This window comes from Grampus griseus (genome assembly GCF_964374135.1).
Source record: "Grampus griseus genome assembly, chromosome: 12".
NCBI lineage: Eukaryota > Metazoa > Chordata > Mammalia > Artiodactyla > Delphinidae > Grampus > Grampus griseus.
The window spans coordinates 16,672,494-16,688,122 of record NC_139006.1 but is presented as its reverse complement, the minus strand read 5'-3'; the positions used below and the strand labels follow the sequence as shown (position 1 = coordinate 16,688,122).

Here is a 15,629-nt window from a genome sequence, read left to right as displayed (position 1 = left end):
CTACAGGCTCAGTGCTGGCCCTCAGTGAACAGATAGTAAGCAAATCAGACGCTTTCAAAGTCTCCGTTTCCTCGGCTTTGCTCCTTCCCCTCTCCTCTCCCCCAGCCCCTCTGCATCCTCCTTCCTCCTGCCCTGAGGCTGGCACTCACTCACCTGCCTGCCCGCCCGCGGCCCTAACCTGGCTGGCCCTCCCTGCTCAGCAGTCGGTCTCCTAGACACCCAAGCCCTTATTCTCCTGAACTGCATCAACCCTGCTTCGTGCTGGAGCTCTCCCAGGGTGGAAATGGACCCTCCCGCTGCAGCCGGCTTCACATAAGCACGCACGCGCGCGCGCGCGCGCGCGCACACACACACACACACTCTCTCTCTCTCTCTCTCTCTCTCTCTCTCACTCACTCACTCACTCACACAGAGGGGGGGGTTTGCAGGAAAGCAGATTAAAGGACCATCTTTCCCTCCCCAGCAGCACCCAAGCAAGGACATGAGGGTCAGGGGACAGGTATGCTTTATTACTTAGTTCCCACAGGTGATCATCCCACAGCACGAATCAGACCACCCACCTGCACTCATTTACACTTTACAAAGAACAGGTTAATGGGATGCAGGGCAGCTTCCACAATGACCCAGCCCCGAGGCTACAGGGCCTGAGAGAACACTTCTGCTTCGAGGCCTGGTCATTCCGGGCCCCCACCGCACCCCACTCCTCCAGACTCCTGACCTCAGAGGAAAGAGGAGACGCTGGGTCTCACGCTAAGCGCCAGGGCCCACAGAAGAGAACTGGGGAGTCCCCAAGTGGTAATTTCTCCCTTCCCACGGCCCAGCCTCCAGATGAAGAGAATAAGGCACAGTCGGTGGTGGAGAGGGAACAAAGCCAAGAACCTGAGCTGAGGACGGGCATCCTCAGACCACAGCCCGGCTCTTCCTTTCTCCCAGGCAGCTCAGTCTGGGGCAGATAGAGCTGAGGGCGGCAGGTCCACCCAGAAGACTGGGTCTGGGGACCCTGGCGAGAGGAGGCGTGGCCCCCGCCGTTCTGCCCCACAGGCCTTGACAGGGAGTCAGGGGGAAGGCCACGTGGCTCCTGCCCACTTTCCCCTGGTCCTCAGGCCAGCCCAGATCCCGGCGGGCACTGTCGGCCCTACCGAGGGTTCAGCTCCGGTAGCTCCTGAGCAGGTGCCCGGCGATCACCAGCCTCTGGATCTCACTGGTGCCTTCATAAATCTCAGTGATGCGAGCATCACGGTAGTGCCGCTCGGCTGGCATCTCTGTCACGTAGCCCATGCCACCCAGGATCTGCATGGCCTAAGGCGGAAAGGAGGGGCTCAGGAGGAGAAGACCCCCACTCGAGGGGAAAAACAGGACAGGATCAGCCGGGGGAGGGGCAGCCAGCACACTCACTGCTACTCAACCCTTGGGACCTCCCTCGCCCAGGCACCGGGGGCACTCACCTGGTGGGTGATGGCAGTTGCGGCCTCCGATGCAGCCAGCTTGGCCATTGCGGCCTCCTAACCACAGGGGATGGTGGCGTCAGAAACTCGACCTTGGGCGGAGCACCCAGCACATGGCCCTCAGCAGGGTGGGCCTGGGGGAGCCACCCCTTGTAGCAATAAACCCACGGGCCCAAGGAACCAGGACCCCGCCCAGGTGTTTCCCTCAGTCCCTCCACCACCAAAGCTCTGGGCCGTGCCCAGGGAGACCCCAGCCCCACGGGCACCTTGATGAAAGGCCTCTTGTTATCCTTCAGCACCGCAGCGCGCCAGGTCAGCAGCCGGGCACTCTCCAGGGCCAGGGCCATGTCCGCCAACTTGAACTGCAACAACCCAGTCCCACCCCGGCAGTCGGTGTTTGCCCTCCCTCCCCTCTCCCTGCAAGACAGGAGGGAGGAGGGCAGAGGACACGGGAGCAGGTGAAAGCCATCTGGGAGGCAGAGCGGAAAGGCCAAAACTCTCTCCCTCCGCGGCACCGTGCCTCGTTACCTGGATGACCTGCAGCTTGGTGAGGGGCGCCCCGAAGGCCGTGCGGTTCTCGGCGTAGTTCACAGCACAGTCGAGGGCAGCCTGGGCGATGCCCAGGGCCTGGGAGGCGATGCCGATGCGGCCCATGTCCAGGGTTTGCTGTGAGGACCGCCCTGTCAGTGGCCGGCCAGCAGGGCCCCAGGGCCCCAGGGCCCCCGCCCCTGCGGCTGGGCTCACCATGGCAATCTTGAAGCCCATCCCCGGTTCCCCCAGCAGGTTGTCCTTGGGGATGCGACAGTCCTCGAAGATGAGGTTGGCAGTAGATGAGGCCCGGATGCCCAGCTTGTCTTCCTTCTTCCCTAGCGTGAGCCCGGGCGTTGGCATGGGAACCAGGAAGGCACTGATGCCCTGGAGGCCAGATGCGCCCAGTGACTTTTTCACCTGCTCGAGGCCACGCCCCTCACACAAACCACCACAGCCACCAGCTCCTGTCCCTTCCCTCCACCTCCCTCAGAACCTCGCGGTGACGCCCTCTGCCGGCTCCTCTGGGGAAGGCGCCGCCCGGGGAGGGAGAGGGACAGGGACAGCGGCACGTGTCCCAGAGCAAGAACAGCTCCATCGGACCGAGGAGGTTTGGATCTAGAAACTCTGAACGTCTCACTGACCCTCTCTCTGGGGTCCCCACCTTGTTCTGCAAGGACCTGTCCGTGCTGGCGAAGACCACGGCGGCCGAGGCCTCCCAGGAGTTGGTGATCCAGGCTTTGGTGCCACTCAGGACCCACGAGTCACCGTCTGCCCAGGCAGTGGTGGCGGCGGCCCCCGCGTCGCTGCCGTTCCCTGCCCCACACGCAGACTCAGAGTCCACCGGCGCCTCCGCCCTCCGAGGGCACCGCCACCAACTCACCCGGAACCCAGCCTCACCCCTGGCTGGTGAGCCAGACCCGGGTCCAAGGGATCAGGGTCTGGCTCCTGAGAGAAGGCTCGAGGGCCGCACCGGCTCCCACAGCTCTCGGGGTGGGGGGATGGGGGGGGATGTGACAGCTGGGTGTCTTCAAGCCAAAGGGACCCCAGGGCCCAAGTCCCTCCCTCCCAGCTCAGCCGAGGCGAGCTCGGGCTCTGTGGCGATCCCAGCAGCCAGAGCTCCACCCCAGGCCCTCACTCCTGCCCTCCTGCCCCGGGAGGCAACGAGCAGCTGACCCAGCTCAGCACCGGCCCCAGCCTGAGTCACCCCGATTCTGAGGGGAGGGGACAGGGGCAGACCACTGTCCCACGGTGATACCTGGTTCACTGAGGGCAAAGCAGCCAATTTTGTCACCACTGGTGAAAGGAGTGACCCACTGCTTCTTCTGCTCCTTGGAGCCAAACTTCAGGATAGGCCCCAAGTAGAGGGACTGGGGGGACAGTGCAGAGCGGTCGGAGGCCTTCCAGCCCAGAACACCTGCCCGCCCGCGTATCCACCCCCAGGCCTCCTCTCTCCAGAGGCCCACGCAAGGGACCAGGTCCAGAAGTGGTCAGGGGCAGGGAGCCAAGGTCGGGCTGTGCCCCGGATGTGGGGCTGTGTGGCAGAGGGCCTGCCCCCCACCCACAGGAGCTTCCCCTCCACCGGTGTATCCAGGGCCCAGGCGCGAGACTCACGTTGTTGACGCTCATGATGACTCCAGTGGAGGCGCAGCCCCGGCTGATCTCCTCCATGGCAATGGCGTAGGCCAGGTAATCGAGGCCGGCACCGCCAAACTCCTCGGGCACATCCATGGCCATGAGCCCCAGCTCACCCATCTTCTTCACCTGGCCCCAGGGAAGGATGTCATGGCAAGGGCAGCTGCCAGGGGACGGTGCCCACCCTCTCCACCCCCAACCCTCCTGCCCCTGAGCCAGTGCCTGCAGAAACTCAGGTCACATGGCCACATCCACCTACCCCAGGACCCCCGAGGCTGAGTCTGCAAGACAGCACCATTCATTGAAGCCGTCCTGTCCCCACATTCCGCCCCAACTCTACCCTGTGTCTACAGACACAACCAGTGAGCAAGCAGAAGGCACAAGAAGGCTTTAGGGGCCTCTGAGGTAGGGAGCAGAGCAGGGCAGCACAGTGCCACACAGACCTTCTTTCAGTCCCTCACACATACCACACTTCCCCTCCCCACCACAGGGCCTTTGCACATGCTGTTTCCTGCCAGTGATACCCTTTATCAACTAGTTATTATCTCCTCCCGTCCTTGGGGCTCAGCTCAAGCATCGCTTCTGCTGCATGGCCATCTCTGACCTCACTGAGTCAAATCCTTTAATCACACACTCCTGCAGCATCTGTGCCTCTCCTTAGTGGTGCTTGCGCAGCTGTAATTTCACACCTATTCACGTGCTTGTTCTGATTAAGGTCTCTCTCTGTGACCACGAGGGCAGAGACAGTGCAGTTTTGTCCACTGCTATATTCCAATGCCAGTGAAAGAATGAATAAAGGGGAAGAAGCTTGGAATTTTTGACTTGGAATACCAGTGGTGGTCATCGTTAATTATCAATGCCCAACACTGAAAAATGCTTTATGTGTACTCTTCAATTTGAGTCTCGCCGAAGCTCTGTGAGGACAATGCTGAGTCAACCTCATGTCACAGGTGAGGAAACCGGAGCTCAGGGAGGTGAAGCAACCAGTTCGGGGCGGAGCTTGTAAGTGGTGGGGCTGGGACTGAAACCCAGCACTGACTCCAGGACCTCAACCAGCTCAGACCCTTCAGCAGGTTCCTAGGACAGATTCCTTACCCTCTGTCAGCCTGCTCCCCACCTGGGAAACAGGGACCACAACAGAACCTGCGTAGCTTTGAGAAGAAACAACTAAAACCAATGGCCTCTACGGAGCAGGCTGGGGTAGAAGAGGGACCGTTGCTTTTCATTAGAAAATCATTTTAGGACTTCCCTGGTGGCGCAGTGGTTAAGAATCCACCTGCCAATGCAGGGCACATGGGTTCGAGCCCTGGTCCGGGAAGATCCCACATGCTGCGGAGCAACTAAGCCCAGTGTGCCACAACTCCTGAGCCTGCGCTCTAGAGCCCACGAGCCACAACTACTGAGCCCACGTGCTGCAACTACTGAAGTCCGCGTGCCTAGAGCCTGTGCTCCATAACAAGAGAAGCCACCACAATGAGAAGCCCGAGAACCACAACGAAGAGTAGCCCCCGCTCGCCACAATCAGAGAAAGCCCGCGCACAGCAACGAAGACCCAACATAGCCAAAAATAAATAAATTTATAAAAAAGAAAAAAAAAGAATCCACCTGCCAATGCAGGGGACACGGGTTCAATCCCTAGTCCAGGAAGATCCCACATGCCACGGAGCAACTAAGCCCGTGCACCACAACTACTGAGCCTGTGCTCTGAAGCCCACGAGCCACAACTACTGAGCCCACGTGCTGCAACTACTGAAGCCCACACGCCTAGAGCCCGTGCTCCACAACAAGAGAAGCCACCACAATGAGAAGCCTGCGCACCGCAACGAAAAGTAGCCCCCGCTCACCGCAACTAGAGAAAGCCTGCGTGCAGCAATGAGGACACAACGTGCCCAAAAATAAAATATAAATAAATTCATAAAAAGAAAATCATTGTCATTTGTATCCTGTAACCGTGTTCTTAGACTATGCTGACTTCAATGAAGCAAATCAGTAAGAATGTCTGCCATATTTTCTCATTTGTCTATAATTAACATTACTTCTGTGATTATAAGTTTGATTCCCCCCTTCCCCAAACAGTACTTACTTCATAGAACTGTTTTAAGGACTAACTGAGACAATATATATATAAAATGCTGAGCCCAGTACCTGGCACGAGGTGAGTGATCAGTGAATGGCACTGTTTAAAAAATTTTATTGAAGTATAGCTGATTTACAATGTTGCGTTAATTTCTGCTATACAGCAAAGTGACTCCGTTATACATCTATATAGTCTTTTTCATATTCTTTTCCATTATGGTTTATCACAGGATGTTGAATATAGTTCCCTGTGCTATACAATAGGACCTTATTGTTTATCCATCCTATATATAATAGTTTGGATATACTAATTCCAAACTCCCAATCCTTCCCTCCCCTTGGCAACCACAAGTCTGTTCTCTATGTCTGTGAGTCTATTTCTGTTTTGTAGATGGCTTCATGTGTGTTGTTTTTTGTTTTTTGTTTTGCGGTACGCGGGCCTCTCACTGCTGCGGCCTCTCCCGGCGCGGAGCACAGGCTCCAGACGTGCAGGCTCAGTGGCCATGGCTTACGGGCCCAGCCACTCCACGGCATGTGGGATCTTCCCGGACCGGGCACAAACCCGTGTCCCCTGCATCGGCAGGCGGACTCTCAACCACTGCGCCACCAGGGAAGCCCCACGTGTGTTGTATTTTAGATTCCACATATAAGTGATATCACATGGTATTTGTCTTCCTCTGACTTACTTCGCTTAGTATGATAATCTCTAGGTCCATCCATGTTGCTGCAAACGGCATTATTTCATTCTTTTTAATGGCTGAGTAGTATTCCATTGTATATATGTACCACATCTTCTTTATCTATTCATTGGTCGATGGACATTTAGGTTGTTTCCATGTCTTGGCTATTGTAAATAGTGCTGCTATGAACACAGAGCTACATGTATCTTTTCAAATTATAGTTTTGTCTGGGTATATGCCCAGGAGTGGGATTGTTGGATCACATGGTAGCTCTATTTTTAGTTTTTTAAGGAACCTCCATACTGTTCTCCATAGTGACTTCACCAATTTACATTCCCACCAACAGTGTAGGAGGGCTCCCTTTTCTCCATACGCTCTCCAGCACTTATTATTCATAGACTTCTTAATGATGGCCATTCTGACCGGTGTGAGGTGGTACCTCATTGTAGTTTTGATGGGCAGTTCTCTAAGAATTAGCAATGATGAGCAAGTGAATGGCATTTATTATCATTAAGTGACTGATAAGTTCTTGTCTTGACAGTGATGTCTGGGAGGAGGGGCACTGGTGAATCTGCTGAACTTCCATAATGATTTGTGTCCCTCCACGAAACTGCTTGTTTGATTCTGCCTTGAGTTGTTCCCATGGGAAACTCTTGTAAGACTCTAAGCTTGGGGTGGGCCTGACTGTGCTCAGGGTCTCCCGTGTAACACAGGGGAGGAGATGGCCAGTGCGTGGGAGGCAGAATGACAGCCCCTCAAAGACGAGCACGTCCTAACCCCCGGGACCTGTGAATATGTTTCCTCACGTGGCAAAAGGGACTCTGCAGGTGAGATTAAGAGAAGGATCGTGAGGTGGGGGGGCTTCCCTGGATGATCCAGGGGGGCTAATGTCATCGCAGGGTCCTTGTAAGGGAAAGACGGAGACAGGAGGGGCAGAGAAGGAGATGGGACAATGAAAGCAGAGGCTGGAGGGACTGGGATGCTGGCTGGAGGGGTGGGCGTCATGAGCCAAGGAATGCAGGCGGCCACTAGACGCTGGGAAAGGCAAGGAAGTGATTCTCCCCTGAAGCCACTGGAAGGGACGCAGGCCTGCCCACACCTTGATTTTAAGCCCAGAGAGACCCACTTTGGATTTCTGCCCTCCAGGAACTGTCAGACACTAAATGTGTACTATTCTAAGCCACTGAGTCTGTGGTAATTTGTTACAACAGCAACGGGAAGCTAGTACACAGTGATAAGTGGGACTCAGAGCTCCCAGGGATGTGTCATTTCGAGAATTGCTTAAAAAAAATTCTGTGGTCACCGCGCACCTGGGGCCAGCGGGGGTGATGCTGCTCGAAAAGCTGCATCATTGCAGCTGGTGGGAATCAAGGAGGGGGTGGGAGTGGAAAGTAGACAGTGGTTTAGGCAGGGTTGTCTCTGAACACGACCCGGCGACTCACTAAGCCCTGTGCCAGCACAAGCGTGGCCTCAGAACAGAGCCCCCTTTTTTTTTTTTTAATTTTCTTTGGTTTTTGGCTGCACTGCACAGAATGTGGGATCTTCGTCCCCTGACCAGGGATCAAACCCATGCCCCTGCACTGGAAGCGCAGAGTCTTAACCACTGGACCGCCAGGGAAGTCCCAGAGCCCCTTCTGAACCCACACTTAGGGCCTGCAACAAACCTATTCCAGGGTGGAATAGTGTTTTATGGGGAATGCCTGTGCTGGGTCAGGAGCCAGGGTCGTATTCTACCAGGTGCCAGAAATACGCAGGGTCCCCAAGATTCATGCTCAGGCCTGGACAGGAACCCCGCTGAAGTGCTTTCTCTGGCCAAACAGCAAGAGAGACTGAGCTAAAAAAAAAAAGCCCCAATTGTCTCACCCTACACGCGCCACCCAGCTTCCCTGGACACTAAGACCCACCCCCTCTTCAGCCTCTATCTCCAGTACACAACCCTGGGATAAACGACAGATCAGCCGATCACACCATGACGCCATTTCACCCCAAGAAACAGAACGGGAACCAAAATTCCCAGATGGAGTGTAGGCAGGACAAGGATTATCCCATTTTCCTGTTACGGAAGGGGGCTCACGTGCAGATGGTGCCAGTCCCGGGACACCTGGATGGGGAAGCCAGAACTCCCGGCACTCGTCTCTACACCACACCACTGTCCTCTGACTCTCCTGACAGTTCTCTCTGTCTGAATAAAAAGCTGTAGGAGTTCACAATGACTGCACCCAAGCAACTTCACTAGCATGCTATTTCCCCCAACCCTTCTCATTCTGAAGTGGATCTCGAGATTTCTGGCAATATGCCATGGCCAGCTGCAGGAACATTCTAGAAAAAAATTGGAAACATGGACTTCCCTGGCAGTCCAGTGGTTAAGACTCCATGCTTCCACTGCAGGGGCCACAGGTTGGATTCCTGGTTGGGGAACTAAAATCCCACATGCCGCACGGTGTGGCCACAAAAAAAAAAAAAAAAAAATTGGAGACAATGGCAGTGGAGAGGAGAGACAGTACAATCAAAAAGAAGAAGAAATCAGGGACTTCCCTGGTGGCGCAGTGGTTAAGAATCCACCTGCCAGCGCAGGGGACACGGGTTCGGGCCTTGGTCCAGGAAGAAGATCCCACATGCTGCAGAGCAACTAAGCCCGTGCACCACAACTACTGAGCCTGCACTCTAGAGCCCGTGAGCCACAACTACTGAGCCCACATGCCTAGGGCCCGTGCTCCGCAACAAGAGAAGCCACCGCAATGAGAAGCCCGTGCACCGCAACGAAGAGTAGCCCCCACTCGCCGCAACTAGAGAAAGCCCGCATGCAGCAACGAAGACCCAATGCAGCCAAAAATGAATAAATAAATAAATAAACTTATATTTTAAAAAAAAGAAATCAGAAACAAAACAAAAAGCAGCAGCACACACACACAAAAAGACCGCATGTTCAGTTGTATAAATCATTCCTGATCTAAGCATGTTGATGGTAACTGGCTAACAGCTGCCAGGCTCCCTAATATTTTCCCCTAGCAGCCTGACCTTCAGAGCGACCTCAAGGGGAACCCCTCAGAGCTGCTACCCACGGTGGTTACTCTCGGCCCCTTGTGTCTGTGAACCAGGAGTCCAGACCTGCATCCCTGACTGGGCCAAGGCTGGTGGTCTCCAAACTCCCAAGAGAAAATGTGAGAAAGAGAAGGACCCCTTTCCTAGCAGAGTGAGCCTTCAGCACCTGCTGCCTTCATATTTGGGACACATTTAGAGGACACTTCATATAAAAATAGTGCTTTTAAGTCACTTCTAAAAGCTCACATGTTTAAAAAATCAAATTTGTCCCAGGACAAAGTCCCAGGGAGTCTGGGACTTCCCACCAGGGAAGTCCCAGACTCCTTTTAGAGAATCAAATTCCCTAACTTGTTGAAAATTTGTTGCTTTATTCAATGGGAAGGGGCCACGGGAGCCACCTCCCCAGTTCCCACGCTGGGTCAGTGTGTGCTAAGTGCTGGGACAATAAGGACACTCAGGATGACTTAACCATAAAATTCAAGTCCATAAAGTTCAGCAAACATCTGCTGAATGCCAAGCACTTACGGAGGGCGAGGAGGTCGGGGCGTGAACAAGACCAATACGGGCCTTCAGGGAGGCAACTGTGGGAAATAACTGTTGACACAGGATACACACCATCACGTGACAAGCACACCCAGAGAATTAGGGATTATGAATGAACACTCCTGAAACACAGAGCGATGAATTCTTGCCGGGAGAGGTGAGAGGCAGTGCCATTCAGGGGACACTTCCAGGGTGGAATTCACAGAAGTCTGTGCACATGAGGAAGAAGAAAAATGGACTATGATTTGAGAGGTTTCTATGCAGTTAACTACCATCTGAGATAGGGCAAGAGGACGAAAAGCAGGTTTTGCACCTGATATATTAAAGTTACTCAATAAGGGACTTCCCTGGCAGCACAGTGGTTAAGAGTCCGCCTACTGATGCAGGGGACTCAGGTTCGAGCCCTGGTCCGGGAAGATCCCACACGCCACGGAGCAACTAAGCCCGTGCACCACAACTACTGAGCCTGCGCTCTAGAGCCTGTGAGCCACAACTACTGAGCCCACGTGCCACAACTACTGAAGCCCGTGTGCCACAACTACTGAAGCCTGTGTGCCACAACTACTGAAACCCGTGAGCCACAACTACTGAGCCTGTGTGCCACAACTACTGAAGCCCACGTGCCACAAGTACTGAAGCCCACACGCCTAGAGCCCGTGCTCCACAAGAAGCCACTGCAATGAGAAGCCTGAGCACAGCAAATGAAGAGTGGCCCCTGCTCACCGCAAGCAGAGAAAGGACCGCACGCAGCAACGAAAACACAACGCAGCCAAGAATAAAATAAAATAAATTAATTTTTTAAAAAGTTACTCAATAAACATTCACTGAGTGAAGGAAAAGAAACTGGGTTCAGTTTCATACATATAAATATGCACATGTAGGGACTTCCCTGGCAGCCCAGTGGTTAGGACTCCACGCTTCCACTGCAGGGGCCCGGGTTCCATCCCTGATCAGGGAACTAAGTTCCCACAAGATGCTCAGTGCGGCCACAAAAAAAAAAAAATGCACATATACATTTCCAGGTTCCGGAGTCCAAAGCTGGTTTGGAAACACCATTCTATTTCCTATTTCCCTTTATAACATAAAAGCATTATAAACTCATAACTATTTCTTTTTTTTTTTTTCTCGGGGGCAGGGGTTAGGTTTGGACACAGAAAGAGTAAAGTTCCGCTTAGATTACAAAACAAGCCACGTGAGCAGAAACTGGCACTAGCTTTCCACCTCCTTCGTGGCCTGCCCACCTCTCAATTCTCCCCTTGACTCTTCCCCAGTAAACCCACTTTTCTTGGGGGAAACAAATTCTTCAGGAAAAAAATATTAGAAATCACTAACTAGGGACTTCCCTGGTGGTCCAGTGGGTAAGACTCCGCACTCCCAATGCAAGGGGCCCAGGTCGATCCCTGGTCGGGGAACTAGATCCGCATGCATGCCTCAACTGAAAGATCCCGAATGCCGCAACTACGGTGCAGCCAAAGTAAATAAATAAATTTTTAAAAAGAAGAAAAAAAAAAGAAAGAAAGATATCACTAACTAAGCATCTCCTGTAGGCCGGTGGGGTCGGGGGGAAGCTCAGAGTCTACATCTGGCTCCTCCAATCCCAGCTGTGTGACTGCTGACCAAGAAATGTAACCCCTGGCTTCAGTTTCCTCATCTGAAGACTGGAGATCAATGAAGTAACTGCCTCAGGGTGTTTTGTTGAAGATTTAATGGATAAGCACCTGGAATACAGTAACCCTCAAATGATAGTTACTCCTGTTATTATTACTATGGTCATTTTAAAACACTAGTGGACACACAGCGCAGGGAGATCAGCTAGGTGCTTTGTGTCCACCTAGAGGGGTGGGATAGGGAGGGTGGGAGGAAGGGAGACGCAAGAGGGAGGAGATATGGGGATATATGTTTATGTATAGCTGATTCACTTTGTTATAAAGCAGAAACTAACACACCATTGTAAAGCAATTATACTCTAATAAAGATGTTAAAAAAATTAAAAAAAATAAAACACTAGTGGTATTATTTTTAATTTTGCAACCTGCCCTATTATCCCTGTGTCTACTGCTTTGACCCTTCTGCCTGTTTAAGCCCTGGATTCCCTTCTGTAATGGGGGGAGCTGAGCACTACCCACAATAACAGAGAGTGATAAAAGCAAAAAGCCAACCGGCCTCAATCCTTAGCGAAGGGCAACATTGAGCAACCTCTGCATCCCATCAGCCACCAAAACGACAGAGTCCAGTTTGTGTGGGGCAGGGGCAAGATCAGAAGATCTATTTCTCCCCAAGCTCTAAGACCTCAGGCAATTCCTACAACTGCTCCTACATCCTCTAGACAAAGGAAATAATAGCAGGACTCCTGATAACCTAACCAGATTACAGATATGAAAACTCCTGTCCAAGATCAAACCAAATAAATGCTATCACTACTCTGAGCTAGGTCATGCATCAGCAAGTCTGGACTGTGCAGCCTCCGGGTGCCAGAATGTGTCAGAAGGTAGGAAGCTGATGCTTTTGATCTCTTCCTTCCACATCCATTTCTGCCACTATTTAGTGGCAGGATCAATCTGCAACCTTCCCCGCCTTATAAAGCAAGTAAGAGATTACAAAGCCAGAGGACTGGTGAAGAGTTGGTTGGTAGAAAGCCTGTTTCTACTGCCAGTTTTCTTGCACAAAGCAAGTCTATGTCTGTAATATAATAAGTATTATAATTTGAGGGAATATAGGAAAAATAAATCAAGTGGTCTGTCATTTGGCCAGAAAAGCCCCAATATACAGCCATGTCTTGGACAACTGCTCTGAGGGCAGCACCAGAGTGTGGCGGTATGGAGGATACAGGGGTAGTTTAGGCCCTTGACGATAATATTCCCGGTTAGAACAGGGCTTCCCAGCTGGGCTTCTGGGACAAGCACGTGGCTAGGGGATGGAGCAGGGTTTTGGAGCCAATCACACCAGGTCTACTGGTCCATAGACAGTATGCCTTGGAAAATCACTTCACCTCTCTGTGCCTCAATTTTCTCAACTGTAATAAAAATAATAATAGTATTAATAGCTTCTGGTTTTCAAGTACCAGGCACCATGAACTTGACATATGTGATCTCCCACAATCCTTGCAAGCATTCCAGGAAGCCAAATGGAGATTAGACGTGCAGCTGGGGATGCCCTCAGGACTAAATGAGATGACATGATTTCAATGCTTAACACCTAAACGTTGCCCAACTAATTTTGGTGCTCAGAATGCCACTTGCCCACCCCACTTTGAGCTCCTTGGGTATTCCCACAGTCCAGGCACAGTGCCCGATACACTGTGAACACACAACATTCACTAAGCTGGAAAAGTGGCCCCAGAGCCTATGAGGCATGTGAATGGTGATCACAACTCCTGAATTCCTCAGACTGGAAAACAGGCGTGGAGAAGAGGCCAGACAGATTGGCTCTTTCACAAGTTATGTACTCAACAAATATCTATTGAGTATACTGTGTGCCAGACATCTTGCCAAGCCAGGGGATGGAGACAGCAGGAACATCTCAAATTTGTCATTATAGATGGAGTGATACAACGGCACGGGGAGGAGGGGACTGACTGGGATCTCAGCAGCCGGCAGAAGACAGACTTGGGTTCAAACTTTAGCTCTGTAACTTATTAGCTCCATGACCTTGGGCACATTTAATCCTCTCATCAATCTGAGTTTCATCAGCTGTACAAAAGGGTATGTAATAATGGCACCTTCATCTCATAGGACAGTTTTAAGAAACAGATAAGCTAGGGACTTCTCTGGAGGTCCAGCGGTTAAGAATCCGAGCTTCCACTGCAGGGGGGCGCAGGTTCTCTCCCTGGTCGGGGAGCTAAGATCCCGCATGCCACGTGGTGTGGCCAAATGAAAAGAAACAGGTGAGCTAACCCATCGGAACTTAGGACAATGCCGAGCACGTGGTCAGCATTTTATAAGCATTAACTATTACTATCAACACAACGCCCAGTACGTAGTAAGCATATCAACCATCCACCATTATTACTGTTATTCCAGAAGTTACATCCTGGCTATAGGCCTCATTCTGGACAAGGGAAACCTCCAGGGCATATTCTGGGTCCCAGGACCACCCCCCACCCCCCACTTAGGGTTCCTTGATTGCAGTCTCCGTGCCTCTGGATGTCACTGTCACCAATCATCCTGGAGCTGATGGTACCTGTACTCTTAAACTCTCACCTGAGCCGCCGGGAAGCGATGTTCCTTGTCCACCTGGGCCGCGATGGGAAAGAGCTCCTTCTCAGCAAAGTCCCGGCATGTCTGACGAAGCATCTGGTGTGTCTCGGGCAGTTCCACAGACTGGTAGATGGTATGTAAGCAACGCCAGTCCCGAGGCCGGAGAGCTGCCAATGAGAAGAGTAGTCAGTGGAAGGGGAACGTAAGAGGTCTTGCGTAGTAATAATAATAATAATAATAATAGTGATCCACTAACTGGGTGGTTCTCCACCACGGATGACTTTGTCCCCCAAGGGACATCTGGCAATGTCTGGAGACATTTTTGGTTGTCTCAACCGAAGGGTAGTATGGAGTGGGTAGAGGCCAGGAATACTGCTAAACATTGTATAGGACAGATACCATGACAAAAAATTATAGGCCCAAAATGTTGATAGCGCTGCTGTTGGGAATAGCACTGAATGTTTACTATGCTTGCTAAACACTTTGTACAACAATCCCACTCAATCACCAGTATAACACCAATAATAGTAAGAGCACAGCTCTGTGACCTTAGGCGAGGATCCTAACTTCACAGGTTTCTCTAAATGTGGAGGACAGCAGTACTCAGCTCCTGGGCTGGGAGGATGAGATACTGACTGTAGCACTTAGCACGGGGCCTGGCAGGCCCCAAGGAGGCGCAAGGAGCAGCCCAACTGGAGCAAAGGCCGCGCGTTGCCGGAGGGGCACCGCCAGCCCGCCTGCGTCAGGCGAGAATCGGCCTCCGGGTCCCACGCCCGCCCGGCCCGCCCCGGGCCGGAGCGCACTCACCTCCGCGGACGGGGCCGCAGGCCCGGGCGAGCAGTGTGGCGGCCATGGAGGACGGAGACCGGCAATGGCACTGGGCTTCTTCCAGGCGACCTCGGACCGCGAGCGCGGGTTCCGGCGCGGGGCGGGGGGCGGGGCCTGCGGGGCGGGGCCGGCGCGCGCTCGCTCTCCGGGGGCGGGGCCTGCCTCGGGTCCTCCTGAGCCCCGCCTCCCTCCCAAGAGATAAATCAAACTGTCCGGTGTTTGGGGAAGTCTCCGAAATCGGTTTCAGGCCGATCCTAAAGCTCTTCGAGGGGGGGGCCCTATCTCTCCTAAAATCCAATTCCGTGGCCTAAAAAGCCCTATCTGGCCTTCCCCCGCCTCCCTCCCCGGCCCCACGCCCACCATGCTCTTGCTGTAGCCTCACAGGGCAGCTTTTCTCTAATACTTGTAGCTGGTTCCTGCCTCCAAACCTTTGCAGTCACCGTTCCCTCAGCTGGAACTCTCCTTCCCTTCACTCGCTGAGGCCTGCCGTGACCGCAGGAGGCCAGTGTTTCCCCACACACACTCTCCATCCCGTTGTTTTATTTATTCCTGGCACGTAGCATCTGAAATCTTATCAAGCCCCCTGTAAGTCTGAGCGCCAAGAGGGACAAGGGTCTTGTCTTGCGCTGGTGCTCATTATGTAGACATGGGGAGTT

At 53.0% G+C, this 15,629-nt stretch overlaps 1 protein-coding gene across 2 annotated transcripts; it reads right to left on the bottom strand.

Moving 5' to 3' along the window:
* Positions 1-488: 488 nt before the first annotated feature.
* Positions 489-15,077, bottom strand: ACADS (acyl-CoA dehydrogenase short chain). 2 transcript variants are annotated; one of them, XM_082667242.1, is made up of 10 exons: positions 14,953-15,077; positions 14,149-14,312; positions 3,588-3,737; positions 3,232-3,343; positions 2,638-2,789; positions 2,190-2,360; positions 1,974-2,111; positions 1,712-1,807; positions 1,446-1,537; positions 489-1,299 (listed from the first exon to the last, which is right to left on the bottom strand). In XM_082667242.1, exons 1-10 carry the CDS (start codon positions 14,996-14,998, stop codon positions 1,266-1,268), a joined length of 1,155 nt encoding a protein of 384 aa, XP_082523368.1. In that variant the 5' UTR covers positions 14,999-15,077; the 3' UTR covers positions 489-1,265. The 2 variants fall into 2 exon arrangements, with proteins under 2 accessions (XP_082523368.1, XP_082523367.1); XM_082667241.1 differs by having other exon boundaries at positions 1,446-1,502.
* Positions 15,078-15,629: the final 552 nt, after the last annotated feature.

Bases quoted from the DNA above. Each gene is read 5' to 3' on its own strand.
- ACADS (XM_082667241.1), bottom strand. From the start codon at position 14,998: ATGGCCGCCACACTGCTCGCCCGGGCCTGCGGCCCCGTCCGCGGAG. The intron at 2,361-2,637 runs GTGGGGACCCCA...TCTGGCCTCCAG, and splicing joins ACAGGTCCTTGCAGAACAAG to GGCATCAGTGCCTTCCTGGT. The intron at 1,808-1,973 runs GTAACGAGGCAC...GGGTTGTTGCAG, and splicing joins CCAAGCTGCAGGTCATCCAG to TTCAAGTTGGCGGACATGGC.